Source organism: Ictalurus furcatus, chromosome 24 (assembly GCF_023375685.1).
Source record: "Ictalurus furcatus strain D&B chromosome 24, Billie_1.0, whole genome shotgun sequence".
Classification (NCBI taxonomy): domain Eukaryota; kingdom Metazoa; phylum Chordata; class Actinopteri; order Siluriformes; family Ictaluridae; genus Ictalurus; species Ictalurus furcatus.
Window position 1 is genome coordinate 3,150,655 of NC_071278.1, and position 18,005 is coordinate 3,168,659.

An 18,005-nucleotide genomic window follows, 5' to 3' on the forward strand; every position below is an offset into this window, starting at 1 on the left:
CCTTCTGCTGGGATCAGGATAATCCAGATTTTTTGGATAACAGGTATCCAAATCCTAGTAAAAAGTCTTGAACAACACATACTGAAAGTTTGATCCAGATCAAAAGCAAGATTGGATTACATGACCTTTTTTCTTTCTTTTGAACAACCCATTTTCAAGATTAGATCCAATCCGATCAGATCACTTCTGAACAACTGGACCTAGGTTACGTTCTCAATTGCTCAAGTTATGTCTATAAGAGTGCCCCAATTAAGGCTATGAAGTAGTGTTATATAGTGCAATTTGTGTGTAATAGGTGTTTGTTATTCAGGCCCTGGATAAAAGTTTATTTTTAAAATGCTAATCACACAGACTTTAGCGTCATTTATATAGCTTTATTACATTGTAAAAATTCTGTCGCGATTTGAGGGTCGTTTTACGACACAGTACTACCTACCCTGCTGAAAAAAAGCCAATAGAAACCACTATAGAAATTCTATTGGTTTTAATGATTATAATGGGATTTGTATTGGTTTTAATGGAAACGATAATGGTCCTTGTGGGCCTCTACTGGTAATGTGTTGGGTTCTATTGGTGGCATGTTTATGCCTAGTGGAAACCAATGCAAACTATTAAATCCTAATAGAATATGGCCCAAAACACACTACATTTGCTAATGGTTTTAATAGTATTTGTAGTGGAAACCATTCAAATTTTCAGGAGCATAATAATAACAACAACAACTACTACTACTACTAATACAATAACAACAGCATCAACAACAATAACTGACCATGCTATTATAATGGACATTCTTTTAAAAATCAGCTGGTGAGGACACATACTTCCTTGTTTTAGACCTTGACATACCATTACCAGTGCAAATGCAATATGGTGTCCCACAAGGTTCTGTTTTAGGCCCCCTATAGTTCTCTGTTTATCTGAATAATGAAAAGATTGAATGTATTTGTTGCTTTACTAACCGAATATGACCAAACGATTTATTTAACTGCTCTGTCTGGGCTGTATTCGGAGTTGATCTAAACATGCATAGTGAAGCTTTAATACTGAAACTGATTGTATCGCTATTCAGACCTCAGACGTGACTCTGGACTGAAGCGACATTCTAAAAGATACGCAGGAGTTGCGCACATGGGGGTGGAATTTGAATAGAACACAGGCGTTTCTCAGTTCCACATGATTATAATCTCGGACCGAAGCACCTTCTCTTGTAATATATTGCCCTGAGCATGGAGCACTATCAAGTCAAGCATCACTGTTTTGACAGTTTGATGTTACCACAATGAAATGTATATTTTCGGCTGTGAAACTTGACAAATTATGGAATGCCATTCGGGACCAATCATAGTACAAATTGAAATATGGCTCTATTAGTTTATTAATAGGATCATCCCTTGTTAATTAACTTAAAGTGAGCTATAAGTGTAGCAGATGAGTGCTTGGTCAGCTTATCCTTCAAACTGTGGGCATGTTATCAAAAATAAGTCACCAACTCTGTACGGTTCAAGTCACTATAAAACCTTTCTGACACTACAGTCTTCACTTGGTGTCACCCTGAACAATCAAGGATCCTTTATATTTCTAATGTTTTCCTGTATTTATTTATTTATTTTTTTTAAATCCCCCCACCAGTACCATTAGATCACACATGACTCACTAGCAGGCACACAAAACACTATGGACTATTGTTGCTGCTGTGCCGGTCGTGCTCCATACAATGGCATTGTTTTGCTGGCGTACAGCAGCAGCCCCTCCATCGCTACAGTTAGATACAGTCATAGAAGGAGACGGCACGGGCCGAGTGTGTCCTCATCAGCTACCGGTTCCACACACAATGGCGAGTGTTTCTCAGCTTGAAAGATACCTATCTTGAGAAAGAAACGCACAGTACCACAGTATACTGCGTACAATGTTTAAAAAGGTACCAATAACTAGTAATATAAAACAAAATCGGAGAACAGTACGTGTCTAAACCGTGCCATGTACAGACATCATTCTCAGAAATGCATGCTCTTACTTTCATACACAGTGTGAATGTTTCACAGTCCACATCTGTAGCCTTTCTACGGACCAACAAATATCAGCTCCTCGTGGCAATAAAAAGTATAAGCCTCTAAATCTTGATTCATATATCACTCACATAAAATCCACACATAAATGGCCAAAGTTCATAATCTATATAAAGGCGTGACATATTTTCTTATATGTATTTTTAGTCATATCTGTGAACTCACATTTTCTACTGCCGGACGTTTCCGTGGTCTACATGTAACTTTCCCGTGGTTCTCCGCTAAACTAAAAAGAGTATATATAATTTGAAAATATTTCACAAGTATATATGTATTATAGGAAAAAAAAAATTCCATGGAATTAAAACATAATTATAATCACCTTACTTTTTTTTTTTTTGCAGCATTAAAACATTATTTCAGGAGAGGCTTTGTAGGATGTCTTTATTTTTTTCCATACATGAATAAATACAGAGAGAGAGAGAGAGAGAGAAAGAGAGAGAGAGACAAGGTTATACAACACAAGAGGATGAAAAACTAAATAATTACACCTTTTTTTTTTCTTCACACCCTTCATTGCCTCTTCAGAGTCAGGCATTAAGACTAACAATGAATCATAAAAAATACATTAACATTAACTGGAATGTATGATGATGGGGAAAGCTAGCAGAGGGGATTGGTATGGGCTCGACTGCAGTCGGTCTCGCTCGTTAAACATAACCTTTGACCTGCGTGCTTCCCCCGGCCCGGCGCGGGCTGCTCTCTCCGCTGCTGAAGGTGGGCGATGAGGGGATGCCGGGTGGGCTTGAGCCAGTGTAGAGCAGAGATCCGCCGATGAGCAGCAATCCCGAGCCTCCCCAGCCCAGGTAGAGCGCAGGGCCGAGTTCACGCTTGTGCGGCGCCGCGACGTACGGGTTGTAGAAATCCTTGATGATGGAGTGGGCCGTCCAGCACACGGGCACGAGGTAGAGGAACCCTGCAATGGCGAAGAGTATACCGGAGATGCGAGCCAGCCGTGCCTCAAAGCTCGGCTGACCCACACACTTGGTGCATTTGATGCCCAGTACGCCGAGGGTCAGCGCCAGGGTGCAGAGCAGGATGGAGAGCACGGTGAGGCCACGCGCCGCCTGCATGTCACTGGGTAGCGCCAGCATACTGTCGTACACCTTGCACTGGATCTCGCCAGTACTCTGCACGATGCAGTTCATCCACAGGCCCTCCCACGTGATCTGCGCCGTCACAATGTTGTTGCCGATGAACGCCGTGACGCGCCACATGGGCAGCACACACACCAGGAAGCCGCACACCCAGCCGATGATAGACATGACCAATCCCAGGAGCTGCATGCCCGTCGTCGCCATGCTGACTTTCTGCGTCTGAAGCGTGTGTGATTTTGCTTTTATTTATTTTTTGGGGGGGTCCACGAAAAAAAAAAATCCTTCAACTGAGATTGAAGAAGCTTTTCAGCATTAGCAAGAGTCCTCAATCCTGAATGTGGGTCAACTGAACCTACAAAAACAAACAAACAAACAAAAAAAAAAGCAATAAAATCACTTTCATAACTAGGCACGCTTCATCCTGGGACTCTTATTCACCGTATACTCATACTGAACATCTTTTCAACATACTTCGTACCGTTTATCTTTACTCCCGTCCACTGTAATCGTTTATAATCCCACTATCCGGGGTGAAGATGGCCGCTTCCCTTTTGAGTCTCGAGGTTTTCTTCTGCGCTTCATGTCATCCCTGGCTTGCTCGTTAGAGATCTAAACCTACATCCGAATTTCTGTAGCTTTGTGACGACATCTATCATTAAAAGCACTCTACGCTTTAACATTTAGTTTGAGTGAAATAAACATATGAGCAGATGTTAAAAAAAAAAAAAAAAAAATCGACACGGTGTAAATCTATAAAGGTTTATAGCACCGATTTGTCATATTTAATCAACTAAAGCAAAACAAAATGTTTTTTTTTTTCAATTTATGTGCGATACAAAATTGATTTCATCATGGAAAACAAACTTGAACGGTATTTTAAATTAAATTAATACTCTCTTACAGATAAACAGGCTAACAGAATAGTATATTGTGACTATAATTATATATCAGCTGTGGATATTTTAAAAATCAACTAAATGTGTGTTTGTTTGTTTAAGAGGTGTATAATTCTTAAAGTGTCATTTTTCTATATGTTATCCAATTAGTATAGCTGAGAGTGTGCCCGAGGACTTTATTTCCATTTTATTTTTTTTGGCCAATTATCTTTTCTGCTAAATTCCCCTGAACTGTTTTTCCAATAATCTTCTTTTAAGATTCACTTTGGCCATTATTCTCAAATAAAATGACTAAACATTGTATGGAAAACATCCCAACGTGTAGTACAAAGCCATGAACTGAACTCACGGTACTACAATACATAACGCATCTTAAACACAAATGATGTGGAACGCATCGTCGAAGTGACCCATGATAAATATTTAGGGGTCTGGCGTAAACAGCGAGCCGATGCCGGATTCCAGCGTTAGAGAATGAATCCTTTTCACGCTGAAGGTGGGTGTCGAGCTACGCCTGGTAGGGCGAGCGGATTATCTCAGACAAACATGAGGAGTCTGAGGAACACAAGGAGCTTTCATGGTTTCGTTCAGAGTGGGCCAAGGAGTGTAGCGTCTGTTCGTGCCTCAATGTTTCCTCAATGTTCAAGATGGGGTTTTTTTTGTTCTCTCTTCTTCACAAGAGCCACTCCTCGAGCCATGTAGAATGCTTTCGATTTCATATTACACGAGAAATAAAACACCGTACGAACACCTCACATGCAGAGCAGGAGATCTACTCAGGTAACGTAGATTACGTGGAAATACAGACCGTTTGGTTTTATAATCAAACTTAATAACTAACGGTCTGCAGTTCTGGTTTGCATTTTGATTAGAAGAAAAAGTTACCTGGATCTGGCTCCTCTTCTCGTCAGTTAGAAGTGCTTCTGATGCTCTGATGAAGGTGATCGAGGTACGAGGTGATCCGCAGATCCGGACAGTGTGAGTCGAGCTGCACTGAAGACTGAACAGTACAGAGCAGAGAGAGAGAGAGAGAGAGAGATAGAGAGAGAGAGAGAGAGAGAGAGAGAGAGAGAGAGAGAGAGAGTGATGCCAGCACGGTTCTGTGGTACAGTGGGTAGAAGCACGCGCTTGAGTGTGTGCGCGCTTACTGCACTCTCTGTCTGTCTGTGTGTGTGTGTGTGTGTGTGTGTGTGTGTGTTCATGTGTCCTAGTGTGTGTCCCTCAGTGCCTGGTGGACCAACACAATAAGTCGCTGTTCTGTCGCCCTCGCCTCCTGGACCCCCCTCAACCCCACCCCTCATTCTCCTCCATCCTCTTTTTCATCTCTCGCCTTCTCTGACTCCTGGTCTTACCCCTTTTCTTCTTCTCGCCTTCGCTGCGCTACTTTCCTCTGCATGAACTCAAAGTCAAGACAGTTAAAGTTCCTCAAATGCTTCTTTTAAACGATCGTTAAGTTTGGCATTTATAATCCTCATTAATTAGGCTATTTCTGGAATAAAACACTTGGGGGTGTGCTGTTAAAGGAAAATCTGTAGTTGTTGATTATTTTCCTTTAACAGAACGTCCTGAAGAGTTTTACTCATACCACATACCACAACCATATATATACTCTTATACCATATATATACTCATATACCACATACCACACCCATATATATACTCATATATACTCTTATACTATATATACTCATATATATTTACTCTTATACCATATGTACACTCTTATACCATATATATACTCATATACCACATACCACACCCATATATATACTCGTATATACTCTTATACTATATCTACTCATATATATTTACTCTTATACCATATATATACTCTTATACCATATACCACACCCATATATATACTCATATATACTCTTATACTATATATACTCATATATATACTCTTATACCATATACCACACCCATATATATACTCATATATACTCTTATACTATATATACTCATATATATACTCTTATACCATATATATGTATATACATACATATGTGTGTGTGTGTGTGTGTGTGTGTGTGTGTGTGTATATATATATATATATATATATATATATATATATATATATATATATATATATATATATATATAATTCAACGAACATCGTAAAAAAATTTTTACAGAATGCCACGTGGTACTTTTTAGAAATTCTTTTTATCAGTTTATCCTCTGACTGTTACAAAAGCACGGACACTGGAGACTCCTTCCATCAATGTTAAATAAATGTCTCCTTACAGAAAAGTCATTATATCGACAAAATTAAAAAAAATTTTTTTAAGTTGTTCACGTGGAGCGTCCGCCATACAGGACACTTTCTATATTGTTACTACAGAAACAATAACGTATTAGAAAGTGTACATTAATACTGTATAAACCTGTGATGTTATGGGTTGTTCAACCCCAATTCCAAAAAAGTTGGGACGCTGTGTGAAATGTAAATAAAAACAGAATGCAATGATTTGCAAATCTCATAAACCCATCTGTTATTCACAACAGAACGTAGAAAACATTTCAAATGGAAGTGTACAGTTTTAATGGAAAAAAATAAGGTCATTTTGAATTTGATGGCCGCAACACGTCTCAAAAAAGTTGGGACGGGGAAAGAAAAAGCTGAAAAGAAGTGTTATTGAAAAGAAACAGCTGGAGGTTAATTGGGAACAGGTCAGTAAGATGATTGGGTATAAAAAGAGTATCTTAGAGAGGCAGAGTCTTTCAGAAGTAAAGATGGGCAGAGGTTCACCAATCTGTGAAAAACTGAGTCTACAATTTGTGTAATAATTTCAGAATGTTAATTTAATAACGTGAAATTGCGAAGACTATGAATATCTCATCATCTACAGTACATAATATCAAAAGATTTTGAGAATCTGGAGAAATCTCGGAGCGCAAGGGACAAGGGTGAAAATCAATATTGCATGCCTGTAATCTTCGGGCCTTCAGGCAGGACTGCATTAAAAACAGGCACGATTATGTAATGGAAATCACTGCATTGGCTCAGAAACACCTCCAGAACTCATTATCTGTGAAAACAGTTCACCATGCCATCCACAAACACTGGTTACAGCTCGATCATGCAAAGAAGAAGCCATATGGGAACATGATCCAGAAACACCGCCGTCTTCTCTGGGCCAAAGCTCAATTAAAATGGACCGAGGCAAAGTGGAAAACTGTTTTGTGGTCAGACGAATCGCAATTTGAAATTCTTTTTGGAAACCACAGACGCCACATCCTCTAAACTAAAGAGGACTAAAGAGGAGATGGACCATCCGGCTTTTAATCAGCGCTCAGTTCAAAAGCCTGCGTCTCTGATGGTATGGGGTGCATCAGTGCCTATGGAATGTGCAGCTTACACATCTGGAAAGGCACCATCAATGCTGAAAGGTATGCGCTTCCGTCCAGATTCCATCCCATCTTTACTTCTGAGAGACTCTGCCTCTCTAAGATCCTCTTTTTATACCCAATCATGTTACTGACCTGTTGCCAATTAACTCAATTAGTTGCAGAATGTTCCTCCAGCTGTTTCTTTTCAGTAACACTTACTTTTCCAGCCTTTTGTTGCTGGACCTGTATGTGCATTTGTATACACAGAGAGGATTAAGAAGGAATCTCCCTCCTTTTCTTTTCTTTTCTTTTTTTTTTTTTTACTAAAATGAAATCTGCTGTTATAGAAAATGAATCAAAAACCTTATGACCTGAGAATCCAGAACTGTCCATACTGAGTAAACAAGATCATATGGGTCTGTTACAGCATAGCATGTATGTATTTATTTAGGAAAATACCAGTAATATAATCAAAGTACAAACATTTATGTACACACTATAATAAAATAAATTAAATAGAGTGTGTCTTTTGTTTCGGCCGAGCTCGTTAGAGATTTAACTGTAATCTTCTAAACGCAAAAAACGAAGGCCGGTTTAGATAGTGCAGCAGTTGGTGACGATGATGAGCGGCGCAGCGTTTTTGCTTCCATGCGGTTTTCCGGGATTAAAAATGGGATGAAGCCTTTCAGTAAACTTGTCTGTAAACGTGTAGATATGAATCCCTGACTCAGGACAGAAGAAGGACACACGCCCCTCCTCGTAGTCCAGATAAACGCCCACCTTTCTGGGTTTGGAGTTGAGTGGCAGACAGGTCAGTGGCAGAGTGTTGGCCGTGTACTGATTTCCGCTCCTCAGGCTGAGCGTCCAGAAGCCGTTTGCAGGGCTGACGGTAAATTTCCCCTTCCTGTTAACAGAGTGCCTGGCCAAGCCGAGGTCCCAGTCTGTCTTGTCTCCTACTTCCACTTCCCAGTAATGTCTACCTGAGAGGAGGGCTTCCTTGGACATCACGTTGGTCACACGGTCAAACCTTTTGGGATTTTCAGGGACCTCCTGCTGCTTGCCAGTGTGTCTGACCTGCTTCCTGTCGTCCGAGATGGAGAGGTTGGCGTGAGCCGTGCGATGGTTCAGTCTGAGCTCCACTGTCAGATAGAGACACGATCAGCGTTCCAGCGTAAACCACCACACAAACACTTTAATTATCGGAAACAATTATCACACACAAACATACCTGTGTATATCTGCAGCCTCTTCAGCTCTGTCAAATCACACACAGCACATTCAGTTACTTTCAATCCGTCCTCCAACATTCCCATTTTTATTTCTTTATCCCCCGCCCATATATATAAATCCACATACAGGTCTGTAGATGACTCAAAGCCTCGAAATGTTCATATTCAAACACTTCGTCATTTCATAAATATATCTACAGTAAAAATGACACATTAAAAGACTTTAAATCCACATTATTATTAACAACTACACATTGTAACACCAACAATATTAAACAGTCATAATAAATGTAAATTTAAAATGTATACGTGTAATACGATAAATGTATATATACACAATTAATATTATTATAACACCTTGTCTTTTATTGCACCTTGTTTTCTTTTGGGTTTGCATTATTTTCCTTTATTCCACTGAAAAGTTCCTCATTTTTAGCTTCAATTGATACCACCTCAGTACACGAGAGAAGAGTTTAATGACGCACTCTTCACACTCGTACGTCACATCCGTCTTAAAACACACTGCGCACTAATACAAACCTGCTTTAGAGAGTTTGTTAGCCTCCGTCCTGACAGCGTCGATGAAATCGCTCACAGCTTTCCTGGTGAACCCCACACACGGGTCGGTCTCTAGTGTGACCTTTGACCAGTCCTTCATCTCTCTGGGTAAATGAATGAAACTCTACAAATAAAATAAATTTAAAAAAAGCATGAATGTGTTATGTCGAAACATTACTTGGTGAATTTCCTGCTTCTTGTATTGCACAAAATAGCTATAAAAAGCATCAAAATAATCAATTTTTTTCCCGCTCGTATAGATGAAAAGCCACTCATACGACGTTCACACTTAGCTAGTATCGGCTAACTATCTAACCTAGCTTGCAATCTATATGGCCAAAAGTTTGTGGACGTCTGGCCATCACACCCATACGTGTTTTTCGAACGTCTCATTCCAAAGATGGTCCTCCTTTGCTGTTATAATAAGCTCCACTCTTCTGGGAAGGCTTTCCAATAGATTTTGGAGCGTGACTGAGGATTTGTGCTCATTCAGCTACAGGAGCGTCGGTGAGGTCAGGCACGGAGGTTTGGGGTGTAGTCGGCACGAAGGTGTTCAGTAGGGGTTGAGGTCAGGGCTCTGTGCAGGACACACACGTTCTTCCACCTTCTTCCAACCTTAACACACCATGTCTTCATGGAGCTGGCTTTGTGCACAGGCACATCGTCATGCTGGAACAGTGTTTACTGGAATTTTCCATTTATGCCAAAGTTTTCTAATGTCTCTATCCTGACATGTATGACTTATTGAGATCAAATCATATTAGAAGTAGAGATACACAGCCCTGGCATTTATGTCATACCATTGAATATGTTGGTGATAACTGGGATTTAACGGCCTTGTGTTGGCTTTGGAGAAGAGTCTCACTACATTAGAGCTACAGCGCCATCTGCTGCCAGATAGACGCGTGTAAAATGTTTTAAGCGCGATCTTATGGATACATTTCTGATGTGCACACTTCATGAAAACAACAACAACAACAATCATATGATCGTGCACACAAATACATAAAATCAGAAAAACCCAAGTGGTGCTTTGAAACAACACTAAATAAAACTAAAATAGATGCCTAATACACATTATTATAAACAACAGACAAAATCGAACTGTGGAAGGACTGGGATGCAAAATCTTAACACGTCAAAGCATATTATTAATATACTGGGGAGCTATTTCTGAAGGATGTGTGGTTCATGAATCCATAGGGGACGAAGTTAAGTTCATGTACCAGTTTCTCAGGAAGCGTTAGTCCAATTATACAGCATTTTTGTACTAATCTCAAAGTGGATTTCTAATGATTACTTGCTTATGTGAAAAAATATGAACATCATTGGTCATTTTTAAAAAAAATATCATATCAGTAGCTAACAGTATCTTCATTGTTCTAAGTAACTTGGAAACTAGGAAGAGTGCTTGGACCCCGAGATCGCTACTTGTGGCTATATTTAATCTTATAGCCATACACTATGTACATGAAGGCTGATACTTGGGTAAGTCCTCTTCTCTTACAGTAAATGACAGTCATGACTACTGATCATACTGACGATATGACGAACTCACCTTTCTAAGATACTCCTTGCCATCTAGAAGATCCTCTGGTGTGGTCTGTCCACTTTTCAGATCAGCAATCTCTTTCTCCAGCTCCTTCACGAGTCGGTCCACTCGTTTCTCCGCCTCCTGCCGTTTCTCCTCAACCTCCGCCACCACTGCTTTGTGGGCCGCCTCCACGGAGCTGAGGAGGGCAGAGAACACCCTATGACTCTCCTGCACCTCCCGCAGACACGAGCTCTGATCAGAGGAACACATTGAGAGACATAATAACGTCTTTGATGTCTTATAATGGCAGCCTCTCACTACTCCACCCAACTCCCTACAATATCTTTTCAGTTAGAATTAGTCACGCTGTATGAGTGTAGTCTATTTAAGGAGACCGCCATGTGTGTTTAAAAGTTGACATCTGGGTGCCACCCTTAGCGATTCGTTTTTTCAAGCTGTCCAAACCTTAAATTGTGCCGACTGACGTGGAGAGCAATACGGCTGGACAAAATAGCTTTCACGTACGGATAAAGGTTTTGTGCATCAGTGTATGGATTTACAACTCTTTGGAGGTTCCCAAGTGGCGCAACAGAAAAGGAGCATCAGGAGCTCGTGAGTTTGAATCCCAATGATGCCTCAGCCATCTGTGTGGGAGGGGCATACTCTCTCTGCCCTGTCAATCACAGTGATACTAGCCAGTCGTAAACATCTGAGAGCTCATGTATGCAGAAGAGGGCCGATAGCACTTTCCCTTCCAAGTCTGTTATGGTCTTTCTATCTTTTTTCCCCTCAAGCTTCATATCAGACTACTCACTTGCGCCTGAATGAAAGTAAAAAAGCTGCGTCCAGCGGGATCTCAGTCTGATTCACACCAAAGGCTCAACCAAATTTCTGGCAAGCTTTCTAAAAAAAATACTGCGCCTCCTATTCATATCTGTATTTCTATCTGTTTAGAACATATCATCTATTCGTTCTGAATTACGTATTCGTATTCGGTTATATTCCTAGTACTGGATCTATTAAGAAGAGGCATGTATTTGATAATAATGTTTGGGTTCATTTCACTGGCGATATCCCGATAGTTAGACATTTTCTGGAAAAGTGACAGGCTCACGTTTAGGAGTTTAAGCGACTGCTTGAGTTTATCCATTTTCTGAATCCTCTCTTGGATCATGTGCTCCACCTCTGCATCGGTTTTCTCTACCTGCACATACGTTTTAAAAAAAAGCAGACAATGAAACCACGCTTCAGCTCACGGAGTCAAAAATCGACCCCCACTTTAGGACTTTTCAAACTCTTCCACATAACGCTACCTACAGCAACATTCAACAGACCGCCCACGCTGACGGATTTCGTTTTTCCGTCCAGCCGTGATTTCCTGTAATGCTCCGTGACGTCCGCCAGTATACGGTTCACGTTGAGGTGAGGTTTGGAGACGAAGGACTTTCTGCAGAGAGGACATTTTCTCGTGCGGGACCGGCTCCAGTATTTGTGCAGACACACTTTACAGAAGCTGTGGCCACACGGCGTGGTGACCGGATTGCTGAAGATGTCCTCACACAGCGAACACAGGAAGTGCTTCTTCGACAGGAGGCTAAAGGTCGAAGCCATTCCCTGGGGGAAAAAAAATATTTATAGTCCTTAAAGGGGTATACGACATGAGAAATCAAATTTTCCTGGATCTTTTGACGTATAAGAGGTCGTTGTACCATTAAATCGTCCTGCTTTTAATGTTTCACAGATTAATACGTCCTACTCAGTGGGAAAAAAAAGAGCATTTATTTAACCGAGCTCGTTTGGATGTGGCGGGATTTGTGACGTCAGAAGGGCAAATTCATTTGCATATGACTGCCCTTACAGCAATACACTGTTAGCCCCGCCCACCGCCGCTCAGTCACTGAAAACCATTCCGCGCGTGTTTTTATTAAACAACATCATGTTGTACTTTTTCCCCTCCCATTTATAATTACATGTAATGTTGTGGAATGTCTATGAAACAAATTATAGCAGCTATAAACAATTATTTCATCACCAGCCGCTCTTTATTTTTTTCACTTTGAGACAAAAAAAACAACAACAACCGCAGCTCATCATGTTACTGAGAAACTGCAAAACTCTTTCCTCTGTCCTGAAGCACTGATACTGGAGGCTTTATTTCTCCCCAAAAGTGCTAATTAACACCTCTTTACAGAAATCTTCACCAAATCAACGATTACACCACACAAGTCCTTCAGAACTACTGTCAAGAGCTGCTGTTATAGGAAAGTAATGAACACCACCTGACCTGAAGCGAGAATTCTAAAGCGCTGTGGTAAAAAATACAGTAAATACACACTACAGTATCAGGAACTGCACCATAACTACGTTAGCATTTCTTATCAAACACGAACAGGTAGGAATGGGGCGTGAAATGAATAATAATCATCATCATCATAATAAGGTTATAATGAAGGTTATAATTTGTATTAGAATCCAGAGACATAAATAAGACGGGTGTGTGCCAAAAACTATCCGCGCCATAGAGTCGAGACAATGTTTACGTTCGAAAACATCTAGTACTTCCTCGTACCGACACCTAAAAACCCAGATACACAACAGGATCACTGTGAGAAATATTTTACTCCACAGATTTGACTCGAAAAGTGAATCAGAAAGCAAGCACTACAGAAACCGATGAATCATTACGCTGGATCAAAGCACACAGAGTAAATACTTTGTGAAGTGTATAATGAAAATGCATTGTGCTCTAGATATTCAGTCTCTCCACGTAAGAGCCGAGACAGGTGGCATGCAAGAGAACAGGTTTAACCAGAAACTCACATCGTCATTGAAACAAATCAGGGTCAAAGTAGACATTTCTTGAATTCTGGAAAGACCTCAAAGACAACAAGTTCAACATTTCGTTTAAAGGTAAGTAATAATCAGAAAATTAAAAAGTCTTGTTATCAACTATCAGGAGTTAGAAGGTTAGGATCATATAATCCCTCATTACATCATGGAGACATTCAAGAATCGGTTGTTAAAGAGGACAAACTTGTGTTATACATTTTGCCTTGCTGTATTGAAGTTAAGTGTGTGTGTGTGTGTGTGTGTGTGTGTGATCATAATATATAGTAATAGTGGCCTGGTTTAATCTTACCTGGATGTTTGGGTGTGTGTTGAATAACGTCTCCTTCTCTGCTTCTTTCACAAGTTACTCGGCTACTGAGCTAAAACATTGTAATCAGGTGTACAGGTGTGTTCATGTCGAGGGGAGGGACACGCACAGGTACGGCCCCGTCTCCCGTCATTCTGCTTTAAATAAACAGAAGCTTAAAGTGTCTGAGTAAACGACATGAAGTGCCAAAAACAGACTCTACACAAAAAAGTAGGTGCAATATATTGTATTTATTTTTGTCATGAACAGAAGATGATTTTAATTTCAAATTTAGATTCGGATATATCTAAAACAAAGGTGTTTAACATCGAACCAGTTACGGTTTTCACTAAAATGATTTAACGTTGCGATTTTCAGCAACATGACAACCTCGTTTTTATTAGCTTCGGGAGAAAGAGAGAGAGAGGAAACAAAAGAAACTGGTTATAGCTTTTCTAATATAAATGATAACAGGAAGTAACTCGTTTGGCAGACATGACACAACAATAATCGTCATAAAGTACGATGTGTCGTTCCTGTATAAAATGTAAGAAAATAAAACACATCTTTGAAATGTTGTGGTATGCAAGAGAAAAGAAAAAGAAAAAGAAAAAAAAGAAAAAAAAACACACTTCAGGATAAAACTCTAGTTCATGTCAGGCTGCAACACAGCACCGTCATTCGGTACGTTTACATGGACAGCAATAATCCGATATTAACCCGATTAAGACGATACTCTGATTAACAAACTAGCATGTACACAGAGATTAGTGATGACCTTAATCCGATTAAAGTCATACTCGATGTAAAGACAAATGGAATTAAGACATGTGGAGTATTCCTGTTTTAGGAATATTCCCGCATCGCCGCCCACGGCTTCAAGCAGTCGTCCATTTGCACGTACAGCATGACAAATAATTACCTGCACTCGAAGCTTTCATAAAATTAAACATGAAACACCCAAAACTGTATACGGTACCATAACAAAGACGGACTTCACGTCCATACGTGAAATTCCAGAGGGAACGTCGAACGGTGTGACGTGGGGACGTAATGACGTGTAATCCATCTATGTTCTATAACACCTAAAACGGGAACATGAAAGGAGTATTCTAAAAGTATAAAGTATATCAGTAAAGGAGTACTCTATAGTATGAGTATTCATACTATAAATGTATCAACATGAGAAATATTACATATTACAGAAATATAGCAGTATATAACATCACATATAACATCACATATAAAGAGACAGACTGGATTCACTGATAATTAACAAATGAAACAAAAATAAAACGCTAGTGGTTAGACTTTCCTTCCCAGTTACGATGAATGTCGAGTTGGATTGACATAAAAGTGGCATGAATTGCGTTGCCATGTACCGGATTCATATCGGATTTCATTACCACATATGAGACTGGAATTTAAAATGTCAGATTCAACGTGTCAGCAAATACGCGCAAGTGTTTAATCGGTCCACAAGTGCTAAAGAAGAAGAAAAACGCCAACAAGCACACGGGAAAAACGACAGAAGTTTAGCTCCGCCCCGACTCGTTAAGAGGCAGAGAGAGGAAAGCTCGTTGAGAGGAAAGGTAGCGTCGGTTGCCGGTGTGCAACCGATGCGATGGTTCATTTCAAACAAAGGGAGGAACCACCTGGAATTTGTCGAAGCACCTGAAAGGCGGTCCTGTATTATGTTTGTCTGAGGCAGCTAGGTATCGTTACCGTGAAACCAGCTAACGTTACGCTCCATGTAATGTTAGCGATAGCCAGTTATTTGTTAACGACGCTAACGCATTGCAATGTTATAAACTACCTCCTAATGGTCCACCATGCATCGCCATTCAGCCCGTGTCCTGTCAGCTAAATGTAGCCTAATGTCACTAATAATTATTCACATGTTCATGGTGTTAATAAATCTTTTTGGCCTGCCACCATATCAGTGAATTTAAACTAATGCTTGCATTCAGAGTATAAGGTGTGTGTGTGTGTGTGTGTGTGTTTGTTTGTGTACGCACGCGGGCGGGCGCGTTTAGGAGTGCACCTTAGCACTTAGCAATGTTTTCTTAGTCATCGTCAGAGAGTGTTTGATAACTAAAATCTCTCTCTCTCTCTTTTGCCAGTATCAGCCAGAGGAGGATGTCCTCCAGGAGATCTACTTTTTAAAACCACACCATGGTATCGAGTATTGTGTACCTCTTTCATCTTTACATTACATTAGGAATTGATTGTGTGTGTGGTTGTCTGAGAGTGAGAATTTAATTTTCACACCAAATTGTTGCGGCCCCCGGGCGCCCCCTGGCGGCCCCCACTTTGAAATTCACTGCCCTACTACACTGAAAGCAAAAAAACAGTACTGCAGAGGGGTTTAGTGCTGATAACTTTACACTTACCTGTTTATGATAACTGTAGTGGGCACACCTCTGTAGGTATTATTTTTTCTTTTGTACTCTGTCTTCTGTAAACATCTAAAAAATAAAGCGAACTTTAACCTAAGATTTACTTGACTGTTTTGCACAGTTATACACAATATTTTCTATTACTGTTTTCACTGATAGCTTTTATTAACTGACTGCTCTGAAGCTGGAACTCTGTAAGGAGGAATTTCACTTACCTTTTATACTTGTTAGTCCTGACACCTGGGTAAACAAGAGAGCAATGCAGAGCAGTCAATCTGGCGTTCAAAGAAACCAAGAAATGTGTTTAGAGAAGCGGTGTGTACTCGGCCATCTACAAAAGCACACACGCCACTTAGCTTAGCTTAGCTTAGCTTATGGCCTTAGCGCTTTTAAAGCAAAATAATAATAATGAAACACACACACTGTTTGTTGCAATGGAGCAAAATCCCGTGTAGCTCTTATCTCAGTAAGCGAGCGTCACCATCAGGCTGTCGTTCACTATATGTTCGATGGTGACCGGGAGACGGACCGCAGCTCTTCGGCCCTGGCTTCCGTGTTTCCTGGATGAAGTGTCTGGCTTGGTGCAGCTCGTTTTCTGAGTTAACCGGCTAAAAGTTTTTATAATTCCTCACATTATAAAATGGCAAAACCCAATAAAGTTTAAATAGACGTTAAATAAAAATTAATTTGTAAAAACATATTTTAAGAAACTAGTGGTGGTGTTGTTGTTGTTGTTGCTGTTATAAATCTAACCATAAATAAATGTTTAAAACGTGTACATGGTTAATTTCACAGAGGAAGTCTGACACCAAAATATTAATATTTTACTTTTTCTTAATGCTTTAATAAAAGCGACGTTACAAATTGGTGGACAATCAGACCCACTCAGATCAGTTCATAGGCACTTACTATATTTGCACAATACAGATCAATTCATTTTACTGTAGAATTTTAAAATAATTGCTCTTCAAAGTCATCGGATCTGTCAGTATAGACAGGAAGCACTTTTTAAATCATTATAAAATAGACATTTCAAATTGGTAGACAATCAGACCCGCTCAGATCAGTTCATAGGCACCTCCTCTATGCTCACAATAAACATCAATTACATTTACTGTATAATATTAAAGGAATTGCTCTTCAAAGTCAGGGGCGTAACCTGGCCTGGGCATGAGGAAGATTTTTTTCTTTATCCCAGAATAATTCTACACTTGGAGCGGTTCGTCACTACATAACTGAAGGTCAGTAAAAGAAGACCTCCTGTAATTTCATATCTTTAGTGAACGGAGGCGAGACCGATCAGACAGGGTTTACAGGAAAATACGTGGAAATACTCGTATCTTATTGGCTGACGGTCTCTCAGTTCTGCCAAACACTAGCTCACACAGTCAGTGTGAGGAAAAATGGATTAACGCCGATTTTAAAATAAATAAATAAATAAATGGGTTGAAACTGAAACACTAACATCCTCTCACGCTGAGCAGGAAAACAAGGCGTGTAAATGTCTATACGAGTTCCAAGTTACGTGAACATGAAATGAGCAGTGCATAAGGAAAGATAATGTACACTGCATTACACTGTAGCAGCTAAACCCATACAGTGATAGCTTAGTTGTACCTCCACTTGGCTAGCGTCACCAAACTAGCCTAGTCTTGTGTTAGATAGCCAGTTTGATATTTTATTGGTCTGGTAGTCTTGTATCAGTGATCACACCCAAGGTTTTATGAGAAATCCAACTTTTTGTCCAATTTTTA

At 40.0% G+C, this 18,005-nt stretch overlaps 2 protein-coding genes across 2 annotated transcripts; both read right to left on the bottom strand.

Moving 5' to 3' along the window:
* Nucleotides 1–2,719: 2,719 nt before the first annotated feature.
* cldnk (claudin k) lies at nucleotides 2,720–5,450 on the bottom strand. The gene is made up of 2 exons (XM_053613370.1): nucleotides 4,948–5,450; nucleotides 2,720–3,518 (listed from the first exon to the last, which is right to left on the bottom strand). Exon 2 carries the CDS (start codon nucleotides 3,368–3,370, stop codon nucleotides 2,720–2,722), a length of 651 nt encoding a protein of 216 aa, XP_053469345.1. The 5' UTR covers nucleotides 3,371–3,518; nucleotides 4,948–5,450.
* A 1,496-nt stretch (nucleotides 5,451–6,946) lies between these two features.
* btr02 (bloodthirsty-related gene family, member 2) lies at nucleotides 6,947–14,895 on the bottom strand. Its single transcript, XM_053612931.1, has 7 exons — nucleotides 13,856–14,895; nucleotides 12,030–12,330; nucleotides 11,831–11,916; nucleotides 10,741–10,968; nucleotides 9,165–9,306; nucleotides 8,624–8,650; nucleotides 6,947–8,534 (listed from the first exon to the last, which is right to left on the bottom strand). Exons 2-7 carry the CDS (start codon nucleotides 12,325–12,327, stop codon nucleotides 7,990–7,992), a joined length of 1,326 nt encoding a protein of 441 aa, XP_053468906.1. The 5' UTR covers nucleotides 12,328–12,330; nucleotides 13,856–14,895; the 3' UTR covers nucleotides 6,947–7,989.
* Between the last annotated feature and the right edge of the window lie 3,110 nt (nucleotides 14,896–18,005).

Coding starts and splice junctions, on each gene's coding strand:
- cldnk (XM_053613370.1), bottom strand. CDS start 3,370: ATGGCGACGACGGGCATGCAGCTCCTGGGATTGGTCATGTCTATCATC.
- btr02 (XM_053612931.1), bottom strand. CDS start 12,327: ATGGCTTCGACCTTTAGCCTCCTGTCGAAGAAGCACTTCCTGTGTTCG. Junction 10,969..11,830: donor AGTCGCTTAAACTCCTAAAC/GTGAGCCTGTCA, acceptor TCCTCTGATCAG/AGCTCGTGTCTGCGGGAGGT. Junction 8,651..9,164: donor TAACAAACTCTCTAAAGCAG/GTTTGTATTAGT, acceptor GTGATTTGACAG/AGCTGAAGAGGCTGCAGATA.